Source organism: Cajanus cajan, chromosome 2, assembly GCF_000230855.2.
Source record: "Cajanus cajan strain Asha chromosome 2, NIPB_CcT2T_4, whole genome shotgun sequence".
Taxonomy (NCBI): Eukaryota; Viridiplantae; Streptophyta; class Magnoliopsida; order Fabales; family Fabaceae; genus Cajanus; species Cajanus cajan.
The window spans coordinates 1,101,958-1,127,386 of record NC_138518.1 but is presented as its reverse complement, the minus strand read 5'-3'; the positions used below and the strand labels follow the sequence as shown (position 1 = coordinate 1,127,386).

The window sequence follows — 25,429 nt, the reverse complement described above, 5'->3', positions numbered from 1 at the left end:
CATGTTAAAATACAAATATGATATTTTAGTAGTTATTTAATGGACTGATATATTAGGCATTTGAAGATGACAGAAGGATATGGCTAGTCTACATGAAACAAAAACCTTACCTACTGGAGGCACACTCGATTGGTTGATTCCCGTAGTGAGTCTTCCATTTGCCTAAGATGTTCCAAGTGATTGATCTTCTCTAGATTATTCCAATAGCTGAAAAAAATGCAAATGTAAAACAATATTAATCTATGATGGGTACTTAAACTTTCATGACCATGCATGTCAACATTGATTGTATATTTGTGCTATGAATTTATGATCATGTTAATGCTGTCAGAGGAAAAAGCTGGTTGAAGTTTGATGAAATTTAATCCATGTGAACTGTTCAAATTTATAAAACAGGCCCAGATCCAACTGCTAGTAATGATATCAAGGATGATAAGGACTTTGATTTGTGAAATTATGCATCAGGAACACCTAACTGAACCTATAGTAAAAAAAGTACACTTAACCCTCAAATTTAAGGGTAACACAAACTCAGTACACCAACCTCAAGATTAACTGCATAGTATTAGACTATTAGTACTTGCAATCAACAAAACATATTTGGATTAGTATGGTCCATATCTATGCTATATAGTCCAAAAAAATTTAGCAATTATACGCTAAAATTCAAATTGAAAGTCATAGAAGCCTTAAGGTAATTCTATGTTCTCTCTGATCTCCAGCCAAAATAAAAAAACTAAAAAAAAACATTGAAAGACCTTCTGATCCTTACCTTTCCATCTCCATCACTATCGAAGTAGCGAATCATATCAACCAACTCCTTGTCTGTCCATAAAAAATCATGAGCTGTAGCAGCGCTTTGTAAATCCCTCATATTTACAGTACCTTTACCTGCTTCTGCATGCCACAACTTCCCCTGTCAATCACAACAATCTTTGCACGCATTAGAAGCAACAAAGGAAAAGGGAAAAATATTCTTTGTTCACCTATATATTAAACCAAACCTTAATCTAGATAAAATACCTATATGTTGATAGAATTATTGAATCTGCAGGCTTCTCAAGTTCAAACAAACAATTTAGGGCCCATTTGTTACATATGAAAAGAGAAAAGTGATTCTGATGTAAGATAATCTAGTGATTATTTTTTTACAGATTTAGAAAGGAAAAAAAAAGTGAATTATGTTTGTTTACAATTATAAAAATCACTTTTATTTAAAAAAGGAAGAAGCTGATTTTATAAGAAACTGATCAAAATAGCTTTTGATTTTAATCAAATTATAGATTTCTCCTAACTTCTGATAAGTTGAAAAGCTTAATTAAACGCATGAAAGACTTCTAAGTGATTTCTTTAAAGAAAAAAAAAACTGTAACAAGCTAGCCCTTAAATATCCAAAACAAAAATAAAATTTCTAGGGCATAGAGAATTAGCATCACCTTGGGTCATTTTCTTCGACTCGGGAAAACTCTGAAACTGAGACAACTCCAATAGAGCTCCTCCCCATCTTGTTAAGTTCTGCAGAGATTAGAAAACAAAAGGAATAATTTTTCCAAAAAATATTTCAAAAAAAAATAATTCCACTTCCCAATCCAATAACCAACAGGCAACCGCCATTTCATAAGAAAATTAAAAATAAATAATAACAAAAACGAAAATAACATTAATATCAACGAAAAACTAAATAAGCAATCATGAACCGATCCTTCGAGAGAAACATTTCGGAGTTCGAAGGAAACGACGAATCTGGGAAAAAAATTAAAAAAAATGGGGGGAAATTATACGAACGTCGGCGTCGAGAGGGTTCTTGGTGTAATCGGCTTCTGCGGTCTTACGAGCGTGCTCGAAGAACAAGAGGCGATCGAACTCGTTCGGCTGCAAATCCATGGTGGTTTCAGAGCGAGAGATATTTTGGGGGTTTCTTTCGCTTTTTAAGGTTTTGGGTTTTTGATTTCGATGCTGTAGTTCCTCTTATGAGACACTGTGACCAGTACTAACCTACGTGTAAGAACGTGGTCGAAAAAAGAATACTAGAAACTGCCCCCTCTTTTTTTTTTTTTAATAGATAAGAATTGAAATTTGAAACGCATTGCCTCATGGGATTTGAATTTTCATGAAAATGGGGAAAATTGAACAGCGTGATAGTTTCTCACTTAAGATATTTTTATTTATCAAATTCATTTTTTTTATATAAAATAACATAAATATAAATTATCATTTCAATAATTTCTAAATTCATTTTTAAAAATTTAAATATATAATCATATTTTATTATAAATTCAATTTTAAAATTAGCCTAATTTTGAATTTTGAAATTTATATAATTTTTATGGGTTTTTTAATTACAAAAATTTAAATAACTAAATTTATGTTATTTTTAATATTTTATTTGGAAATTCAATTTCATTTGAGTTTTTTCCAAAAAAAAATTATAAAAAAAATCTACAATAAATTATTATGTTTAGTCTTTTTTTTTTAATCTAAATCATGTTTACTCATTTTTTAAAAAAAAATCAATTTAAATTTATTTATAACTTAACTAAAGATAAAAGAAATACAAAGGTTTTGATTTCCACTTTATTAAAAAATAACCTCCATGTAGTAGTTTTGTTGGTTATCCAATTTTACAGTTTTGTTGGTTTTTATAATAAAAATAAGACATAATTTAAAATAGATAAATTATTGACGGTTGAAAGAGGATGGAGCAAAGCAATTCTTGCATTTCAAAATCAAAGTGTTTAGGGTTTATTGAATATGCATTCCAATTCATCACAGTAGTAGTACTTTCCATTTTCATTCGAATTAAATCTTCGATATAAGATTCCCAACCTCTCCATGTTCTTGTTAATCGAATTCATAACGACCATGTGTTACTGTCAAAGTCATGGTTGAGCCAAGTACTATGGTATTGATAAAAATTGATTCACTAGAGTGTGAGATTGTTTCTCATAATTTGTTAAATATGACTCAATGAAGGGTTTCAAGATTTCTTGTTTTCTTACTTCTTTTCCTTCATTTAGAAACAATTAAACTTAAAAAAATAATTAAAAACTTGTAAATTATCCTTGTCACTTTTAAATCTAAATTACATTAATTTATAAGTTTGTTTTTAAACATAAAAATAAAGAAATTAAAAGATATTATTTTATTAACATAAAATAAAAAACTTTTAATTTTTTAACTAAAAATTTACACTTTAAAATTATAAAATTATGAAATTAGAAAGATATTTTTCAATAAACAGCTAAACTAAAAAATAAGAAATCAATAACTTAGAAAAATAAATTGACACTTCTAATTTCTTTACTTTAATTTATAATATTATTCATAAATTAATATCAATAATATTATTAGTATATTTATACATAAACTAATAATTTGATAAATATAACTTATTATATATTAATATACTTTTACAAAAATATAAATATATAATCGGTATAGCTCGACCTGATCCCTATACCGTGGTTGCTTTGTACACGTGTGCCTCGACCTTGCCCACACACGGGACCAACTAAGTCCTAGAGGAGAACAGCACAACGTCCACTCCAAGGGACAACTTCCCAAGGAGGGTTTTCAACAAATTGGGATTTCTGAGCACCACAACTTTCTCAATCCACACAATGGGATGAACAACTTTAAAAATATCTCCCCTAGTCCTAGTGATCAATAGCTCATCAACACAGCTTAATCAGCTTACAATTCAACAGCAGAGCTCAGCGTAACATCTTTAAGAGCATAATCAACATACAACACAACTCAACTTAACATCTTTAACAACATAATCAACATATAATAGATCAACAACTTCACAAGATACAACATATTCAACACATAATAAAACTCACCCATCATGTTTACAACTCATATATCATGCCAACCTACACAACATATATAACATGAATTAACCTATGCACCCAAGACAGCCTTCAACTTATCCAAATCACTCCTTGTGAAATGATAACCTTTACATAAAACAGCATATCGGGAGTTATGCTACTCCTATCATGCTCATTCTTATCTCATATGAAAGATAAGAAGATTTACTACAACTCTCATGAAGACACCAATTCCTAAATATTCTATCATCTACCTTGTTAAAAATTCTAAAAACCGAAACAGCTATAACCAATGCTAGCAGCTTGACCCCTCTTCACTAAAATAACCATATCTGGAGTTCTAGAACTCCTTTTTTGGTGATTCCAACGCCATTGGAAAACTAAGATCCAAGGCTACAACTTTCATGAATACTACAAAGTCAAAGTCTGAAAGCACATAAGCGCTCAGCGCCTCCAAAGCGCTCGGCACTTTACCTCCAAGAATTCTTCTCTGGCTCTCTGCCCCCAAAGGGCTCAGCCCTTCAAAATGGCTCAACCATTTCAAAAGCGCTTAGCCCTTTAAAACGGCTCAGCCCTTTGGTTCCAGAAACCCTCCCCTGTCACATAGCCCCTAAAGGGCTCAACCCTTTAAAATGGCTCAACCGTTGATGACAGAACCCACATGTTCTTCACCATTTTCACACCTCTACTCAGCACCTTCCACACGACTCCAAGTTTCTCCCAAGCTTCAAGCTCCCTAGCACCAAAACCTAACTTCTCCTCAGCTCAATCTTCAAAAAAACAAGAAGGAGAGGAGAAAAGGATTCAATTTCAGCCAAGGAAGAAGAAATGAAGAGTAAAGGATGAACGGATTTGGGGCTTACACATAACACAAAAAATATCCACTTAATCTTTTAATAAATATAGGGTTAAAAATAATAATTTCATATTTATAGGGATTAAAAACAATAAAATAAATATTGCAAGGACTAAAATCAAAATCAGTTAATTTTTTAGGGACTAACAACATTTTTAAACTTTTTATTTTAATTTTAGTCAAAATTTAATTAATTTATTTTTTAAATTTTTGAAATAAGATAGCATTTTGTAAGTGCTTAAATGATAATACATCCAAACACTTTAAAATTGTATAAGTGTTTGTTAACATGTATATTCAAATACAATAACTTATAGAATTTTAAGCGACATAAAAATTTATTAAATAAAATATTAAATAAATTATGTGTAGAAACGAACCCTATCATGTATCCTAAATTATCCTCTAAATTTGATATTCTTATTTCTTCATTATTTCTCAAAATTGTTATATATATTTTACTTTTATTTTTACTAATACTAACTAACACAAGTGTTAGCGGTTTGTTATATTTAGGGTTTGTTATATTCCTTAATTAAGTTATTTAAAATTTAAATCAAACATTAAGTATATAATAGATTATATTGAGTGAGAAATACTCTTTATGTATATGCTCATGATTCCTGACGAATATTAATTACTGTTTTTAATAGTAAATATTTTATTTTTATATTATAGTTATAAAAAAAGTTACATATTTTCTTTATAAAAAAACGTACTTTGTTTTGTTATATTGTATATGATTTGGATTAGATTACTATACGTGTATAGATCAACAGATATGGAATTTTTTTAACTTAATTAATAATTTTAAATTTAAGTCATAATAAATTTGTACTTATGTTAAATAATCTTATGAAGAATTTTGTTGTTTTCAATGACCCTAATAAGCTTTTAACTATATGATCTCCGGGAGAGAGAAAAAATTATGCCTTATTTATGAAGTATCATCCGAATTATCAAGTCTCCATGTCTAGGTGTTGGAAATTTTTACATGCCTTCCTTAATTATCGAGTTATCTTTGTTTATATATGTGGTAATTAATTTTAAGTTGGAATCCTAAGAAATTTATAAAAAAATTACAACCTAGCTGTAATTAACCTTTTATCGTTGGGCTGTCAGTCAGATATTGAGGTTTGTCGAATTGAATCTGACTTTGACTGTTGAAGAAAGTTGGGGGGTTATGTCCTAAGTCTTTCGGTTCATGTTTAATGTTTGGTGTTAAATTTCTTTTTCTTGTCCACATGTGTTAAAGCTACATTAGCTAGATTTTGAAGATCAAAATGAGAGATTTGGGTTGAGGAGGGTTAGGGAAGGTGTAGAGACTAGAGAATAGGAAAACATGTTGGGAAAGGAAAAGATACCCTATGTTTATGTTTCTCTTGGTCGTGCAACGCCCAACATCCCTACTCATTAATATTTGCTAGAGATTGCAACTATTTTTTTTACATTATGGTAACTCATTTAGCATGATATATTCATCATTCACATAATGTACGTGTTCCGGGTGTAGAACACTTGTCTCCTTACTCCTTTCTTAGCTGCCTTCGAGTCTTTCCGAGTCTTCCGTGCCGACCGAATTACTAACTCCGAAGGGTGGGGAGGGTACCTGCAAAGGCACTCCGACGATCAAGTCAGTGTTCGGTTTAGAGCAATAAATGTGCCAGTGGGAATCGTAACGTACCTCATTTATGTCATATCACCTGTATATTTATAGTGACATGTTTGGGCCTGGTGGGCCTTCATTCTTGGGATGCGGGTAATACGTGAATTAACCTTAATCCTGTCTTAATCTCGCCTGGTAATTAACGCATAATAAGTATCTAACTGGCCACGTGTTGTTTGTGATCTGCTCTTTGTCGAAGTCCTCGGTTAGGCGTAAGGCCGAAAGGGTGTTCGGCCTCCCCCGAGGCCGAAAGGGTGTTCGGCCTAGGTCAATGCCGAGGAGGTGTTCGGCCTAGGCCTAGGCCGAGGAGGTGTTCGGCCCAGGTCAAGGCCGAGGAGGTGTTTGACTCGTCGTTGATGGCAGTGGTTTGATTTGTTGAAGTCCTCGGCTAGGCATGAGGCCGAAAGGGTGTTCGGCCTTCTCCAAGACCGAAGAGGTGTTCGGCTCAGGTCAGGGCCGAGGAGGTGTTCGGCCCGGCTTAATACCGAAAGGTTTTGATGGGTGTTCTCTTCTAGTGGTAAGGGAGTCATGGGGTACCTCCTTTGGCTGAGAGGGTGTGTTCGGCCCGTCCTCCAGCCGAAGGGGTGGTGTGTTTTCGTCGGCTCGGGCACCCCTTTCGGCCTATTGCCTGACCGAAGGGGTGCCTCCTAGTACACTACCCCCCCAAGCCCCAGGATAAAAGACGTAGGGGTTTGATGTGCTTAAATGGTTCGGGGTCATTTCAGGGTTTGATTTTGGGGAGACGTGTTGATGGAACTAGGTGAGGAGAATGATGATCCTTCACTTGATTCCATGCAAGGACCGAATGCAACTTGAGGTTAATCCCTTGGATGAATCTTGAATCTCCATGAAAGAGGCTTCCATGAAGGAGAAGTCATGATAGGTGGTTCGGCCACTTCTAGTTAGGGTAGAAGATTGAGGAACCAAAACAAAGGTTGAAGAACCTTTGAGGGAAACCTAGAGTGGAGGTGCTCACGGTTTTGGTGACTCTTGTTTGAGAGAGAAAATTCAGAGTTTATTTCTCAAATATGACAAAAGTGAGTACAAGTGTAGGAAAATCAAATATATAGGGAATAGTAGCTTGTAGGAGAAGTTATCCCTAACCATGGTTCATTAAGAACCATGGTAGGATTAACTTAAACTCCTACGGTTTAGCTAGCTTCTAGGAGAAGCTAAACCTTGACCATGGTTCTTTTAGGAACCAAGGTAAGGTTAAGCTAACCTTGCTTGAGTTTAGAAGCTTGCAAGACAAGCTTCAAACTCAAGTAAGAATGCTTGAAAAATTCGGCCAAGGAGAAGGAAACAAGCTAGGCGGCCCATGGTTCAAATTGCTCCTTGATTTAATTTGAAATTCTTTGATTTGGTTTAGTTAGGTTCATCATATGATGATGAAACCTAGCTAAATCAAATCTATGAAAAATTAGGAGCAAAATGAGTCCAATATGTAAAATTTTGCCTAGGCCCAACTCTGGCCCAATTTCTAAGCACACTCCCTAACTTTGCTAAATGTCACCCCCTTTTTCCTACTGAAAAATAAAGAATGAATGTGTCAACTAGGGAGGTTAAATGGAGTTAAACTCTCCAAGTAACCTACCTCAAAATCAATATACAAACACTAGAAAAAGCTAGTAAAGTGCCTTACAAATACAAAGGCAAAATAACCTATACAAGAGACTACTATATGTACAAACAAATGAAAAGGTCTTTAAGATCATCCCATTCCTCTTGGTTCTTTTAAGATATCACCTCTTGGATTCCTTGGCCTTGTCCATAGTCTATCACGTGTTCTTCGGGAGGTGTGTGGATAGTGACCGTTGCATGCCATTGCCGCCTTTGGGTTTCGCGCCCTAGGGTTATGTCTCTTCGCGTTCAGGCGCATTTATTACGAGGCTTTTGGGTTGCTTTGCGTGGTCTATATAAGGTATGGGGATGGGACTCCCTTCCTCATGCCTTGTTTGTAGGTATACTGCCTCAATATCCTTTCGTGTGAGCCGAGTACTCCTAAAGGTTCGTTTTTTGTGTTTTTAGATTTTTTTTTTGTTGATAATGGCCACCGAAGGTGTGACATTATCGTCAGGGTCGTCGGCTAGTGATAGGGTGTCGGCGCAAGATGTCGAGGCCGAGATGTTGGCCTTCAACGCCGAGGTGGAAATGATTGGGGGTCATGCGGGGTCGGGCCCTGAGCGTAGTGGTGAGTCTAGTTCTTCATCCGGGTCGGATTTGCCTGACGCCGAGATGAGCCCCGGGGATTATAGGCAGAAGTACCCTCCGTGTGAAATCCCTGGGTATGATTGGGTCGATGGTGAGGTGGCGGCGTACTTCTCTCGTTTTCATGAGAGGGCTGCCGTGATACGTCTTCTTGGTCGTTGCACGTTAGGCCGATGGGAAGGTTGGGATCCTTATCCCATTCTGCTGCGCCGATGCCGGGCCGAAGGCCCCGGGGAGCTTGATCTGGTTTTTCTTGCGAAGCGGGAAGGAACCGGGGATTTTTTCTACATGTACGAGTGTTTCTTCCGGGAGCTCGGGATGTCGCTCCCCTTCGACGATTTTCAGATGGGGGTCCTTCGTGTGTTGAATGTGGCCCCGACGCAGTTGCACCCGAACGCGTGAGCTTATATGCAAGCGTTCCGGGTGCTTTGTAAATACCACTACATAGAGCCGTCCGTAGGTTTATTTTTACATTTTTTCTGTACTCGTCCTTCGAATAAGACTGTTAAGTGGCTTTCTTTGGTTCGGAACGCCGACCGACCGTTGCTGACACCCTTCACGTCGTCTTTCAAGGGGTTCAAGTCGGGGTTTGTGAAGGTGATCATTGACCCCGTCGCCGACCGAAATTACTTTTATGATGCCGAGCAGAAACCCCTTTTCCCTTTTTATTGGACTCGGCAGCCTCGGAAATACGATGATTTTCTGGAGGACATGATGACCGAAGCCGAGTTGTCGGCTTTAGATATCCTGAAAGGACTGCCGAGGTGTATCCCCTCTCGGTTTCTAGTGCTGCTGCCCAAGTCGTCTCGGCCTCATTTTGATTTAGAGGGTATGTTTTTATATTTCTGATTGGTCGTTCTTGTTAGGTTGATGTGTGACTGTTTGATTTTTGCAGGCTGGATGGCGCAACAAGGATTGGGACTGTCGTACCGGCAATTGATGAGGAGCAAAGCCCCGGCCGGGACCTCCGCCGAAGATCATCGAAGTGTTGCCATTGATCGGCAACCTCAAACCACGGATGCTGCTCGGCCCACGCCACCTGTTATTGCCCTTCCCGATCCTAGGGGCAGGAAGAGAAAAGACAAGGGGAAAAGGAGGACCGATGTCGAGGGTATGGAAACCTCTCGGCCCAAGCAACGAAGAGTGGAGGGTTCTTCCACGGATTTGGCCGTACCTTCGGCCATCGTTGCCAAGGACTTTTTATCGGAGGAGATCAGGCCGGCCCGAATGATGTCTTCTGATCTGTTATCGGCCCAAGGGCATGTTATGCTCGATGCGGCCACTCCTTCGGCTCGATGGGCGATGGCATGTGAGTTGCACATGAGGGCCACCGCCATATTTCGGAAGATGGCCTTGGAACCGATGGGGGATATGCATAATCTACAAAAGAGCCTGGAGGACACTAAATCGGCTCTACAACAATCCCTCTCGGTGCAAGAGGCTTTAGCTGGGGAAAAGGCGGCGTTGGAGGCCGAGGTGGCCCACTGGAAGGAGGCCTATGAAGGGATGGAAGGTCGAGTTCAGGCGGCGGAGGATGCCGAGCGGATGCGGGTTGAGGAGGTGAAGGATCTCCAGGCTGAAGTGGAAAGGACGAAGGCCGAAGGCGATGCGGTGATGGCGACCTTCCGGGCTGAATGCGAAGGCAAGATTGTGAAGGAGCACGAGGAAGGATTTTGGCATGCCGTTTGGCAAGCCAATCATTTCGGCACTTTTCCTCCCGAGTTCTCCTTCGCGCTTAGCAAGGACTTTTTCCAGGGGGTGTTTATGGACTATGCTGAGGCCGACCCCGATGCCGAACCTGATTAAGCCGCTCCGCCTCGCTTAGCGGCTCCTGAAGACCCCGGCACCACCTTCAACGATGACGACGAAGAGACCGAGCAGACCGGCAATGCCGATTGAGGGATGGCACGACCTTTTGTTTTTTGAGGATGCATCTGTTTTGTTTAAGATGTACAAATTTAGGGTATATTATTTTTTGCTTATGATTCCTTTTGGGCCGTTAGAGCCATCCTTGCTTGTACCCTTCGGCCGATAGTGCCGCGTTGACCTTGAGTCGTAATGAATTGGTATGCTCCCTATTCAGACTGTTTTACTCTCTGTTGCGCGCCTTTGTATGCAGCTTCTCTTGTTTGTAGGTCTTAGGATCGTCTGAGACGTTTTTCTTTTTTGGCCGAGAGGGATGACCGGGAATGTCTTAGTCGGTCAAGAACTCACTAATTAAACTTTGGTTGTTAGTGTATCTCGGGAGAAAAGGCTTCGGTCATTGGGATCCCGGGTAGAGGGAACTTCAATGCAAGTTGTTCCATTTCGACCGAGCGATCTTCGGGAAGGAGGCTACGCTCTACCTTGGCCGAGAGGGTTCGGGGGGGGGACTTGTCGTTCAACCTTGGCCGAGAGGAATCTCGGGAAGTAAACATCATATTCAACCTTGGCCGAGAGAGATCTCGGGAGGGAGATTATGCTCAACCTTGGCCGAGATGAATCTCGGGAAGTAAACATCATATTCAACCTTGGCCGAGAGAGATTTCGGGAGGGAGATTATGCTCAACCTTGGCCGAGATGAATCTCGGGAGGGAAACTATGCTCAACCTTGGCCGAGAGAAATCTCGGGAGGGAGGTTATGCTCGTCCTTAGCCGAGAGGAATCTCGGGAGGGAGGTTATGCTCGTCCTTAGCCGAGAGGAATCTCGGGAGGGAGGTTATGCTCGTCCTTAGCCGAGAGGAATCTCGGGAGGGAGACTATGCTCAACCTTAGCCGAGAGGGATCTCGGGAGGGAGACTATGCTCAACCTTAGCCGAGAGGGATCTCGGGAGGGAGACTATGCTCAACCTTGGCCGAGATGAATCTCGGGAGGGAAACTATGCTCAACCTTGGCCGAGAGAGATCTCGGGAGGGAGATTATGCTCGACCTTAGCCGAGAGGAATCTCGGGAGGGAGGTTATGCTCGACCTTAGCCGAGAGGGATCTCGGGAGGGAGACTATGCTCAACCTTAGCCGAGAGGGATCTCGGGAAGTAAACATCATATTCAACCTTGGCCGAGAGAGATCTCGGGAGGGAAACTATGCTCAACCTTGGCCGAGAGAGATCTCGGGAGGGAGATTATGCTCAACCTTGGCCGAGATGAATCTCGGGAGGGAGACTGAAGGTTTGAGATTAAATTGAGCAAAGATGTCTGAAAAATAAGGGGCTTGTTTCATTGATATGGTGCCTCATTAAAAACATTTTCTCAGGAAAACCTCTGTTCACATTCTTTTAAGAGGAGAAAACCTGGGATAAGGAAAAGAGTGCACCGAAACAAATACATTATATTCTAACTAAAATAATGCTTCAAGTGCGTTGCATTCCATGTTCGTGGAATGACTTTTCCTGAGAGTTCTTCTAACTTGTATGCTCCATTCTGCAAGTTGTGCATTATGCGGTAGGGGCCGTCCCAATTTGGTGCCAGCTTCCCCTGAGTCTTGTCTTTTCGCGCCTCTCCTGTGACTCGCCAGACTAAGTCGCCGGTTTGAAAATCGCGAGGTTTCACCTTGGTTCGAATTTTCTTTGCCAACCTGGTTCTACAGGCCTCCATGTTCACCAATGCTTGCTCTCGAGCTTCGTCTACCAAGTCCATTTCAATATTGAGATTTTCCCGGTTGCTATCCTCGTCAAATTGTGTTCGCCTGAGAGAAGGCTCTCCTACCTCAACTGGTATCATTGCATCTGTGCCGTAGGTTAGCCGAAAGGGGGTCTCCTTGGTTGAACTCTGAGGCGTGCATCGGTATGCCCACAAGATTTCTGGTAGCTGGTCCGGCCATGTTCCTTTAGCCTGTCCGAGACGTCGTTTCAACTCTTTAAGGATAACCTTATTCGCTGCCTCGGCCTGACCATTGGACTGGGGGTGCTCCACCGAGGTCATTCGGTGCTTGATTCCTAATCCGTTCAAAAATTCATTGAAACGTCGATCGGTGAATTGCAGTCCGTTGTCCGTGATCAAGGCGTACGGGATCTCAAACCGGGTAATAACACTTTTCCAAAATAATTTTTGTATGTTGCTGGCTGTGATGGTGGCCAATGCCTCCGCTTCGATCCATTTTGTGAAGTGGTCGACGGCTACAACGAGGAACTTGACTTGGCCTTTTGTAGGTGGAAATGGTCCCAGAATGTCCATACCCCAGATGGAGAACGGCCAAGGAGTGGAGATGGAGTGTAGCCCCTCGGGGGGTTGGTGATTTAAGGGTCCATGTTGTTGGCAGGGCTTGCATTGTTGAATGAAATTCGAACAGTCCGCAACCAAGGTTGGCCAATAGTACCCTGCTCGGAGAACCTTGGCTGCTAGGGTTCGGCCTCCCGAATGAGTTCCACATACGCCTTCATGGATTTCTCGCAGCACATAGTGCGCCTGGTCCGGTGTTAAACATTTCAACAGGGGGGTCGAGAACCCTCTTTTGTACAAGTCCCCCGCGATCAGGGTATATCGCGCCGCCGTAATCCTCATCTTTTTTGCCTCCAATGGGTCATCAGGAATTTTTCCGGCTGTCAGGTATCCCTTTATTCCTGTCATCCAGTCGGGGCTTTCAGGCTGGACCTGTAAGCACTCTGGTTTGGCGATGCTGGGCTTCGGCAAATCCTGTTGTATCATACTTCGTAAGTGGCTGACTTTCTTGCTGCTGGCTAGCCTGGCTAATTGATCAGCTCTTACGTTGAGTTCCCGAGGCGTATGCTTGACTTGGACATCTTCGAAATCGGCCTTTAGCTTATTGAACGCATGAAAGTATAACAGTAGGGTCGGCTCTTTGATTTGGAAGGCGCCGCTGACCTGCCCTATTACTACTTGTGAGTCGCTCCAACATTGTAATTTTGAGATGCCCAAGTCTTTTGCCAGTCGTAGACCTGCCAAAAGGGCTTCATACTCAGCCTGGTTATTGGACGCTTTGAAACCGAAACGAAGTGACTGCTCGACAACTACGTGGCCCGGTCCTTCCAAGATGATACCCGCTCCACTGCCTTGTTGGTTCGACGATCCATCTACATGTAAGGTCCAAAGGTGTGCGTCGGGGGTCGCCGTCAACGTGAATTCGTTCAAGAAATCAGCCAAGCTTTGCGCTTTTATGGGCCCTCGTGGTTCGAATCGGATGTCGAACTGTGACAATTCGACGGACCAGGAGACCTTTCGTCCCGCTAATTCGGGTTTTCACAGAACCTTGGTTATGGGAGTGTCAGTTCGGACGAGCATACGGTGACTTTGAAAGTAGTGTCTAAGGCGTCGAGAGGTGTGGACGAGGGCGAGGACCGTTTTCTCAAGGTGTTGGTATCTGGCTTCGGCATCTTGCAGTACTCGGCTGATGAAATAAATCGGCATCTGCTCCGATTTTTCTTGCACCAAGACGGTGCTGATGGCCTTGTCGGACACTGATATGTACATGATCATGTCCAGCTGGGGGTCGGGCTTAGCCAACAACGGCGGGGTAGCGAGTATCGCCTTGAAGTTGTTGAAGGCTGATTCGCACTCGTCGGTCCACTTGAACTTGGTGGCTTTCTTTAGAAGGGACATAATGGGTCGTGATTTGTCTGCCATGCAAGGCAAGAACCGAGCCAATGAAGCTATTCGTCCTGCCAAGCGTTGTACTTCTTTGACATTAATCGGACTCCTCATGCTGATGATAGCCTGACACTTGTCAGGGTTCGCTTCTATCCCCCTTTGCGACAACATAAAGCCTAAAAACTTTCCCCCCGCTACTCCGAATGTGCACTTAGCCGGATTCAGTCGCATGTGATGGCGTCGTACTTCGTCAAAGATGGAACGTAGGTCTCGGATGTGGTCGGGTCCTGAGGCAGATTTGATCACCATATCGTCTACGTACACTTCCAGACTTGTCCCAATCTGGTTACGGAAAATCTTGTCCATGAGCCTTTGATAGGTTGCCCCCGCGTTTTTTAAGCCGAATGGCATTACCTTGTAACAATAGTTCGCCGAATCAGTGATGAACGCGGTTTTGGCTTCGTCCGGGGGGTACATGGGTATCTGATTATACCCGGAATAAGCGTCCAGGAAGCTTAGTCTAAAGTGGCCGGCCGCGCCATCGACTAGTGCGTCGATGTGAGGGAGAGGGTACGCGTCCTTAGGGCATGCCTTATTGAGGTCGGTGTAGTCAGTGCACATCCGCCACTTGCCGTTCGACTTCTTGACCATTACTACGTTGGCCAGCCAGGTGGAGTACCTGACCTCCCGGATGAAACCTGCTTGTAACAACTTGGTTGTCTCCTCTTTGACTGCTTGGGCTCTTTCTCCACCCACTTTCCTCTTCTTCTGGGCAACGGGCTTGGCGTCCTTACACACAGAGAGCCGATGGCAATGGAAACTGGGATCAATTCCCGGCATATCGGCGGCAGTCCAAGCGAACAAATCGGCGTACTGTACCAGGACTTGTTTGATCTTACACGCATCCGTTTCGGACAGTTGGGAGCTCAGGAATGTGACCTGCCCCTCTTTCGTCCCGAGTTGAAAAGGAATTGTTGTTTCAATCGGCTCGACCCTGCCCTCGTCTGCCACTCTCGGGTCCAACTCCAAATCATCGACTGGGTCTCGTTGGCTGGTGTCTCCGATGACATTAACATCTCGGGAAGGCCTCGGCGTCGGTGGAACTTTTAAACTTGCAAAGTAACACTCTCGAGCCGTTTTCTGGTCCGCGTGGAGGGTGATGATCGCTCCCTCTTCCGAGGGAAATTTCATGGCTAAGTGAGGTGTGGAAACGATGGCCCGGAGTTTGTTTAAGGATGGCCGGCCTAACAAAATATTGTATGAAGTGTTGGCGTGCACAACCACATATCGGAATTTGATTCTCCGCCTATGGTGGTCGTCCCCAAAGTAGGTGTACAGGTCGATTGTTCCCCTGGTATCCACTCGTTCACCAGAAAATCCGACTAAGGGCTCACCATAAGGTATTAGCTCTTGTTCGGGGATGCCGAGCTGTTCGAATGTTTTCCAATATAGGATGTCTGCCGAGCTTCCTTGATCAACCAACGTCTTCTTAACCACGCAATTGTTGATTTCGACACTGATGACCATTGGGTCGTCCTGTATCGGGTCTACCCCTTTGAAGTCTCGGTCGGTAAACGTGATAGGAGGCATGTGAATGGTTGCTCTTCCCACGGCATTTACCGACTTGATTGCTCTCAAGTGCCTTCTTCGGGCGGAGGACGTGCTTCCTCCTCCCGCGAATCCTCCGGCAATTGTATTTATCACCCTCCTGGGTTGACTTCGTTCAGGCTGCCGGTCACTTCTTTCGGGGGTCCTGCTTCTTTCCCTAGATCGATGCCTTGGGGGTGCTCTGTCACTGTTTCCTCTCCTTTCCCGAGAGTTGTCATATCTCCTCCTTCCCGACGGCTGGGTGAAGTTCTGGAGATGGCCAGACTTGACAAGGTCCTCAATGCGGTCTCGGAGAGCCGTGCATTCCTCGGTGGTGTGTCCCCTGTTCCTGTGGAAATGGCATGTCTTGGTTTTATCCGCGTGGGGCGGAGTCATGGCTCGACGTGGGACTGCTAGGATTTCTGTGGCCAGCGCCTGCTCTAACACCTTAGCTCTGGTGGCGTTGAGCGGTGTGTACTGCGTATACCGGGGCCCCCTGTGTGCTCTTTCCCTGTCGGGGACGTCCTTCGGGCGTGGTTTTGGATTGTGTTCCTTCTCAGCTTCCTTCCTTCCTAGAAAGGAGTCGGATCGGTTCTGGTTTCGGAACTCGGCCAACTCTTCCATCTGCATGTACTTCGTGGCTCTTTGTCGAAGCTCATCCAAGTCTCTAGGTGGTTTTTTGCATAAGCTGTTTACGAATGGGCCTGGTCGCAGCGCTGTGGTGAGGTGGTGCAAGGCCACTGCGGGATCTAGATTTCGAATGGACAAAGTCATCTTTCCGAACCTTTCCATGAAGGCTCTGAGGGGCTCCTTCTTTTCTTGGCGGATATTGATCAACGCAATGGACGTGAGTTGATGAGGTCGGCTTGTAGCGAACTGTATCACAAAGCGGGAAGATAAGGATGTGAAAGAGTCTACCGTCCCGGGTGGAAGCCGAGTGAACCAATTGAGTGCGGGTCCTTTCAAAGAAGTAGGAAAGACTTTGCACATGATTGCGTCGTCATCGGTGTACAATCCGACCTGTGTGACGAATGCATCGAGGTGTTCTTCAGGGTCGGCGGTTCCATCATACTTCTCCAGGGTTAAGCTTTTCCAATTGTCGGGTAATCGAGACCCGGCAATGTCCGGTGTGAATGGTGTTCTTCCCTGCCTCCTTTGTTGATCTTGCGTTGCGGTGGTCGGCACTCCCGACGGCCGAGGAATATTAACTTCCTTGTACCATCCCGAGGATTCGCCATGTTCCCGGGTTGACTGATTTTGTGCGTCGTGCGTGGGCTGCCACGTCCGGTTATCGCTCCTAAGCTCGGCGTTCTCTCTTCTTAAAGCTGATAACTCGTGAGCGTCTTTTTCTCGGAGCCTCCTGAGTTCCATCATTTCGGCTCTTAACTGTTCGAGGGCCGAGGAGGGATTAGGCTGCTGGGATCGGTCCACGTATGATTCTTCCATTCCGTCGTTCTGATCGGTTCGCCGTATGGGAGTACCTCGGGGCATCCCGTAAGGGTGCTCGGTGGCTACGTTCTCTTGCTGACTTCTCGTAAGTACCATCTTGCTCCGAGGTCGAAGACCGTTCTAACTTTGGGGTCGAAAACCGTTCTAGCTTCGGCCCCACGGTGGGCGCCAAAATGTTCCGGGTGTAGAACACTTGTCTCCTTACTCCTTTCTTAGCTGCCTTCGAGTCTTTTCGAGTCTTCTGTGCCGACCGAATTACTAACTCTGAAGGGTGGGGAGGGTACCTGCAAAGGCACTCCGACGATCAAGTCAGTGTTCGGTTTAGAGCAATAAATGTGCTAGTGGGAATCGTAACGTACCTCATTTATGTCATATCACCTGTATATTTATAGTGACATGTTTGGGCCTGGTGGGCCTTCATTCTTGGGATGCGGGTAATACGTGAATTAACCTTAATCCTGTCTTAATCTAGCCTGGTAATTAACGCATAATAAGTATCTAACTGGCCACGTGTTGTTTGTGATCTGCTCTTTGTCGAAGTCCTCGGCTAGGCGTAAGGCCGAAAGGGTGTTCGGCCTCCCCCGAGGCCGAAAGGGTGTTCGGCCTAGGTCAATGCCGAGGAGGTGTTCGGCCCAGGTCAAGGCCGAGGAGGTGTTTGACTCGTCGTTGATGGCAGTGGTTTGATTTGTTGAAGTCCTCGGCTAGGCATGAGGCCGAAAGGGTGTTCGGCCTTCTCCAAGACCGAAGAGGTGTTCGGCTCAGGTCAGGGCCGAGGAGGTGTTCGGCCCGGCTTAATACCGAAAGGTTTTGATGGGTGTTCTCTTCTAGTGGTAAGGGAGTCATGGGGTACCTCCTTTGGCCGAGAGGGTGTGTTCGGCCCGTCCTCCAGCCGAAGGGGTGGTGTGTTTTCGTCGGCTCGGGCACCCCTTTCGGCCTATTGCCTGACCGAAGGGGTGCCTCCTAGTACAGTACGGATTAAAAACGTAATATAACATCATATTAACGGTTAAGAAATTATGTTACTAATCAATATATTATGTAAATAGTTAAGATATTTTATTATTAGTCGATATGTAAATATATTAGATTATCGATTATCATATCATAATCACTACAAGAAAATTGTCATATAGTGACATGTCTTATATAGTGACACAAAAATGATCATTAAAATTATTTTTATTACCTACATAATAAATACAATATATGTTAGTATATTGTTAAAAAGTGTGAGTATAGACTATCGTGATATACAAAATATGTTGTTAAATATCATTCAAAATTAATACTAAAACTGTGTGTAACTATATGTCAAATAGATACATATACCTACATATATTATTATACTTATAGTGACATTTTTTATATGTCATTGCATATATAACATTTTTTATAATGAATATATTATGTTAACAATCAACTAATAACATTAAACAAGTAATTAATGAAAGATAAATGTGTAAAATGTAAAATTAATAAAAAAAAGTAACAAATGTGTAATTTTAAAAATTAAGTGAAAAAAATCATTAAAAGAATCGTAAAATATGACGAAAAAAATAATTAAACCTTAAAAAATTATTAATATAATGCTTACTTACATAACAAATTAATATTATTAAAATAAGTTACTTGATATTGAGTGGGTTTAGAAGTGAGAAAATCCAATAGTGTAAACCCCCTCCACTAATTCTTAATATAGCAAAAAAGAATTTGGGAATCAAAAAAGATAGTAGAATTATCTCTTTATTATCAAAGTTTCCACGTTAGAGAAACGAGTACCAAATTGACTAACCCTAAACACCCCTTTGAGCATATTTGCTTTTTGTTTGGTCTATAATCTATATCCCATAGAGCTTTTGAAGTAGTTGAACTCCAATTATATAATTATATTTTGTTGTGGGATCCAAATAGGTTCAAAGTCTTGTACACACTATTCCATCCAAAATCAAGGGGCCACCACCAACCGCCCAAGTTTACAAATATTCTATGAGCATCTTTGGCAATGCTTTTTTCTCCTGTTTTTGGTTTTTTTTTTTTTTTGAAAGAAAAAAATATTCATAAAGAAAATTGGTTGTTTAGAATAATAGCTTAAATTTATAAACAATTTTTTTCTTCTAAAAATACAGTGTTTTTTTAATCTGAAAATTTAAAGATTATGGTCATTTTTCATTAATTTTTTTTTGCTATAACTAATTTATTACATAAAAGCTATCTTTTTTTATTAACCAAATGAAATTAAATGTCTCAAAATTATTTTTCAATAAATTTATCTAAATGAAAATTCAGTCCAATTATAATCAGTTATCAAATAATCTAATTTTTATAACTTTTTCAAACAAATTTTATATGATTGAGGAAATTTTATATTTTATTAAAGAGATTCTAATTACATTCTTTTTTCTCCTCTCACTTCTTTTGCATTTTTGTAAGAGGTGGCAAATTAAGACCAAGATATTAGAGGGGAGGGGAAATTTAACTTGAAATTTAGAGTATGTTTAAATGGAAGGTTTTAATAGAGTAATTTAACTTTTTGAAAAAATTTAAATATTTTGATGTAAAATGTTTTATTTGGATAGTGTAAGATATAAAATTTTAAATTCTTTCAGTAAGAATTTTAACTTTTTTTTACCACCTCTTTCTCTTGTCTTTCAAAATCAACATAAAAAAATATCAATATTTTTTAATTATTGAATATCTAAATTACTTTTTAAGTTAATAAATATAATAAAATAATATTTTTTTAAAAATATTAGTTTTATAAAATTAATATTTATAAAATTTGACTAATATTTAGTTCTATAAAATTTAATTATAAAAATTTAGTTTTATCTATGATAGAAATTAAATTGCCCTATCCAAACACACTATTAAATGATATATTAAAGTATATTTATTTACAACAATAGTTCCGTTAAATATGAAAGTTATCTGACTTTTCCATTAAAATAAATGGTAATATACAAACATGCTATACTCATAAAGTATGGATATATTCATAATATCATAGTTGTATTTTTTTAAAATATTTTTTTCCTACTACTATCCACCCTAAAATACGGCGTTTTACAACTTGTATTTTTTTAGTGCTTTCTACTGTCCTATGTGATATGTGTAGGTAACTAGGTATGGCTCCATGAGTCCATAACAGGGTTTGTTTCTTCTGTGTGATTGATGGATGAGACATTAGACATATGCCAAAATTGAAAGGCCATGGATTCAGGCACATGCAAAGTGAGCAAAAGTCTTCCATCATGGGACATTAATTCAGAAATTGTTAGCAGAGTAAAGAGTGAAGAAGAAATGCATAATATTGTTTGGACTAGGTCACTCCATAGGGTGTACATGTGTGTGTAGACTTAGACTCATCATTTTACTTCACCCTTCAGCCTTGGTGATGAAAATTCAATCTATATATATTTATATATAGGTTACTTTATAGCATTTCTATTGAATTAACTTTTTTTTAATAATTATTATTGGTATGAAATATTTATCAATTTTAATATTGATTAATCTCCATTGAAAAATTTGATTAGTTACTTTTAGTATAATCATTTTTAATCACTTTTTTTAATCCACAAGACTCAAATTTGAAACACCATTTAAAGAGACTATATCTAATACTACATTGACTAATAACTTGTTGATTATTGAATTGTGTTTGATTATTGAGAAAGAAACTAGAGAGAGATAAAGTGAAGAAAAATAGAAAAAATAAAATTGTATTAATCTTATATAGTTATGTTTTAATATAATTTTTTTTATTAGAATATAACTATATCATATTAAAACAATTTTGGTAAACTAATTTTGGCAAATAAAAATTGGTGAATGAAAACTGTAAAATTAATACAATTCACTTTTGGAAAATTCAATAATTTCTATGATATAGTTGTATTTTACTATACACCACACACAAAAAAAAAATTAATTTTTATTGATATATTTTTTATATTATAGAATTTAGTTTTTGTAATGTAAACTAAACACCAAATTTCATAATGTTTAGAATATAACTAAATTACAAAATAAATTTCCGTAAAACCTGAAAAAAAAAAAAGGAGATGTGAAGGAAAAATAAGAGATATCTTTAGAAATATAAAAAAAATTTAAAAATAAAAATTATAGGAGAAAAAAAGGTAAATAGCATGGGCTACATCAGCAACGTGAGAGAGCAATATACAAGGCTCATGATATATACACTTCATTTTTTTTTTATAAGTACATCTCTTTTATTTTTTTTAAAAAAATTATTAATTATTGTAAACTTTTTTTTTTAATTTTTTAATTTTTTAATTTTATACCTCCAACTTTTAATTTGTTACTTTTTTCTTCTTTTTTACATACTTTTTTCTTCTCTTTTAATTTTCACATGCTACTAAAATAGGTGTAGTGAAAGGTAAGGGAGTATATGTAAAAATTGAAAAAAAGAGGAAAGATATGTGAAAAAAAAGTACTAAATTAAATATTATGGATGTAAAATTAAAAATTAAAAATTAAAAAATTAAAAATATTTTAAAATTTTATTTTTCTTTTTAAAAAAAGAAAGCGTACTTATAAAAAAAAAAAGGAGGTGCATATATAATGAACCATATACAATGGAACTGTAAATATTTGAGCCCAAAAGCCCACCTGTTTCTTTGTAATGCTCACAAGTCACAACACAACATTGTGCCAACTGCCAAGTGCCAACCTTAACCTCTTTAAATTCTTCAACCACTAAGACCCATACCCATCCCAATTTTTAAATTTCCCTCCTTTATTATTATTTTTTGTATAAATTTATTCCACTTATTGTTAAGAGATAATCTTAGCAAATATCTTGAGAGTCTGATTTAAAAATTTTAAAAACACAAATTTCACATAAAAAAAATTACAACACTCATATGTGTATATATATAGGTATCTAAAAAATATATTAAAAAAATTTGTGTCTAATATATATCATTACGAGCACAAATATAAGTTATATGATATTATTTTAACTTAATGGTAACTGTGTATGATATATATAATTATGTTAAATATGATGAGAAAAAGTATTGTGACTCACATATTTGTTTCTAAAATAATATCTAATGAGATCTAGATGATGATGATGAGAGTACACAAATGATCTTATTGACTTTAATAAAATTATAAGTAAATATATTTTGTCTGTTCTATTTGTATTCTCGAAATTTCCATTTTCTCTATATATTTATTATTTTTATTCAAATATTAAAATTTAAATTTTGTTTTTCCCTCCATCAAAAAACGTATACTAAAATTTTTATATTTATGTCTTTATTTTTATATATGTAATAATAATACTTTTTTTTGCTTTTTAAAAAAATAAATTACTCCCATACAACAGACATATACAACTGATTATCACTTATCATTATATCACTTTGTTTTTTTATTTATTTTTCTTAAAATATATAAATATTATTCAAAAATACTATATACCGATATATATATATATATATATATATATATATTATTTATTTATATTTATATTGTTTATACCAGCAAAGTATGTGATATAGTTGACATATTATATATACATTTTTATATAATAATCGCACTAATTCAATCATAAACTCATATAATATTTTCTTCGCTTCAAATTAACTGCATTTTACCATAATTTAAAAATTTTATAAATTTGCATTTTTTTAATAATTACCTTTATTTTTTAATTTACCTTCTCACTAATTATTCAACTATAACAATTGAAAAAATAATATTTAGTAAATATCAAACTTTAATATATGGATCTTGTTAATTAACGATTATCCTCTTGTTAAAGAATCGATAAGTATAATAATTTTTTTATTTATTGAAAACATAAATAAAATTATAAGGAAGGATGTGCATATATATATTTTTAATAAAAATTTACTTTAATTTTTATATTTATTATTGATGTTCTTAATTTTTTGTACATAACTCTTAAATTGCAGTTGTAGGATAGAAGGAACTCCTCCCTCCGTCACAGTCCGACACTAACGTTAATGGTTCGGTTGCGAGATAATCTTATTGTTAAACAGTTAAACATAGGATGAAAGTTGAATTCCTGAACCATGTAGAGAAAAAATTAAGAAGGTTCTTACTATATCTCATGCATGTGGTCTTCGGTCAAAGGATAACCTGATTCAAGAGAAAAAAAATGTTATATGCGATCTATAAATCAAGGGCAACTTGAAACATGTTCCTCATGCAAGCCCTTAACTCAGCATGTCTCATGCACGTGTCACCACCCGTCACAACTCCTTTCTATAAATCACCACCGCATTCTGTTCCTCTCAACCCTCACTAGTATAATCTCACTTCACCAAAATAACGACACCTTCTTCTTCAATGGCTGAAGCACGTTCAAAACCCCAGCACGACCATGCCCACACAAACTCAACACACCGTCAAGAGGGTGCCAGCTTCATGAAGTTCCTCCCGGAGATGTCCCTTTCCACCTCCCAAGTCCTCATGTTCCTTGCCGGTGCCTCCATTGGAGGCATGCTGCTCCTCCTTGCCGGCCTCTCGCTCATCGTCAGTCTCGTGGGACTGATGATTGTGGTGCCACTTTTCATCCTGTTCAGCCCGGTGTTAGTCCCGGCCGCAACTGTCGTCGGAATAGCAGTGACTAGCATTATAGCGGCCGGGACATGCGGACTGATGGGATTAGTGGCATTCACTTGGATGGTGAATTACCTCCGGCGGGTGATGGTGACGCCGGAGCAGGCGAAGCGGCGCGTGGCAGAAATGGCGGGACACGTGAAGCAAAAGACTAAGGAAGCTGGGCAGGACATTGAGACAAAGGCACAAGATGCATAAAAGTCACAAACAACGCAGTTATCGTGTGAGAAGAGAAAATGGTTTGAGTTGAGTACTTATGAGATGTGATACTATAGTGTACATCGTATCATTTTATCATTATATGTAATATATGTTTGTGTGTGTGGGAATTAGATATTTAACCTTTTGTGTTTTGGAATATGGAGTTTCATTTTGTGTTTGTTTAATTATTTGCATTAGTTGTTGAATATTCCTTGTGTGTAATGAGTGTTAATGAATTATTCCGGTTTTCATGGTTATAATCCAGAGATCTTTCTCTTTGTTGAAGATAATTTTAAGATTTGATATTGTCCATTTGTAATCATCAATATGTTTCCAGTTTTGGAATGAGGTAAAAAATATTATATTATAGAAAGCATATCAAGTGAGAGAGAATTTATTACGAGAGATGAGAGGGTTAAAATATAACCCTGTGAAAGAAAATTTAGAGTTTAATCAAGTGAAAGAAAATTAATCTAAGGGTTATATTTTAACTCTCTCATCTCTCATAATATATTATCTTTCACTTGATATGTGTCCTATATATATATATATATATATATATATATATATATATATATATATATATATATAAAATAATGACCTATATGACACTTTAATAATGGTGTTATAAACGTCCATGAAATTTATTATTTAAACACGAGACACAGAATTAAAGACATCTTCCCTGACTAGTCGTTGGGAGAGTTCGTTACAATATTAATTGTTTGATGTATAAGCCTTAAGTATATGAGGTTTTAAAAATTATATTGGCAAGTAAGAACTATGTATAACAACATGAACATGAGAATTATTTGATCCTTTCATGACGAGGAGCTACCAGGGTTACGTTTTGTGTGTGCACCTCCAAGAGAGAGAATGCGTGCATGTGTGTGCATGTTTAATAATAGAATTTTAATTAAAATTAAAATTTCAAAATTTTAGTTTTAAAATTTCTCAATAAAATTCAAATAAGATTTTATTATAGAATTATCATTTTTAAAAAATTTACATATCTCATAACTATTCTAACAATTTTTTTAACTGACATATTTAATTTCTTTTAAATAATTTGATAAATTAAAAAAAATATATATATTTAAGATATAAAGTTTAGTGACTTTATTTTCTTACAGTAGAATTATATTATGATAAAATTTTTTTATAAATTTCATAATTATTTTGATGATTTTTTGAACTAACATAACTAAAATTTTAAACTTGAAATTTTTAAGACAATTTATTATCTAAATATTTTATTTTTTTGACTAAATTCATTATCTAAACCTAATTTTGGTGATTATTCTAATTATTTTTTAAGTGATAATTAAAATTTTAAATTTCTAAATAATTTGATAAATCGAAAAAATATTATATAATAAAATTATCTTTTGGTAAGTTACATATTTAAATTTTTTCATATTTAGATAATTTGATAATTTTTTTATATTTAGTATTAAGGGATTATGATTTATTATTTAGAATTTAG

The 25,429-nt window shown here is 38.3% G+C and overlaps 2 protein-coding genes across 2 annotated transcripts; one reads left to right on the top strand and one right to left on the bottom strand.

The window, feature by feature from the left end:
• Positions 1-13,740: 13,740 nt before the first annotated feature.
• LOC145954061 (uncharacterized) lies at positions 13,741-17,220 on the bottom strand. Its single transcript, XM_083067735.1, has one exon. The coding sequence runs from the start codon at positions 17,218-17,220 to the stop codon at positions 13,741-13,743; it is 3,480 nt and encodes a 1,159-aa protein (XP_082923861.1).
• Positions 17,221-23,469: 6,249 nt separating this feature from the next.
• Positions 23,470-23,940, top strand: LOC109809882 (oleosin Ara h 14.0103). The gene has a single exon (XM_020373298.3). The coding sequence runs from the start codon at positions 23,470-23,472 to the stop codon at positions 23,938-23,940; it is 471 nt and encodes a 156-aa protein (XP_020228887.2).
• Positions 23,941-25,429: the final 1,489 nt, after the last annotated feature.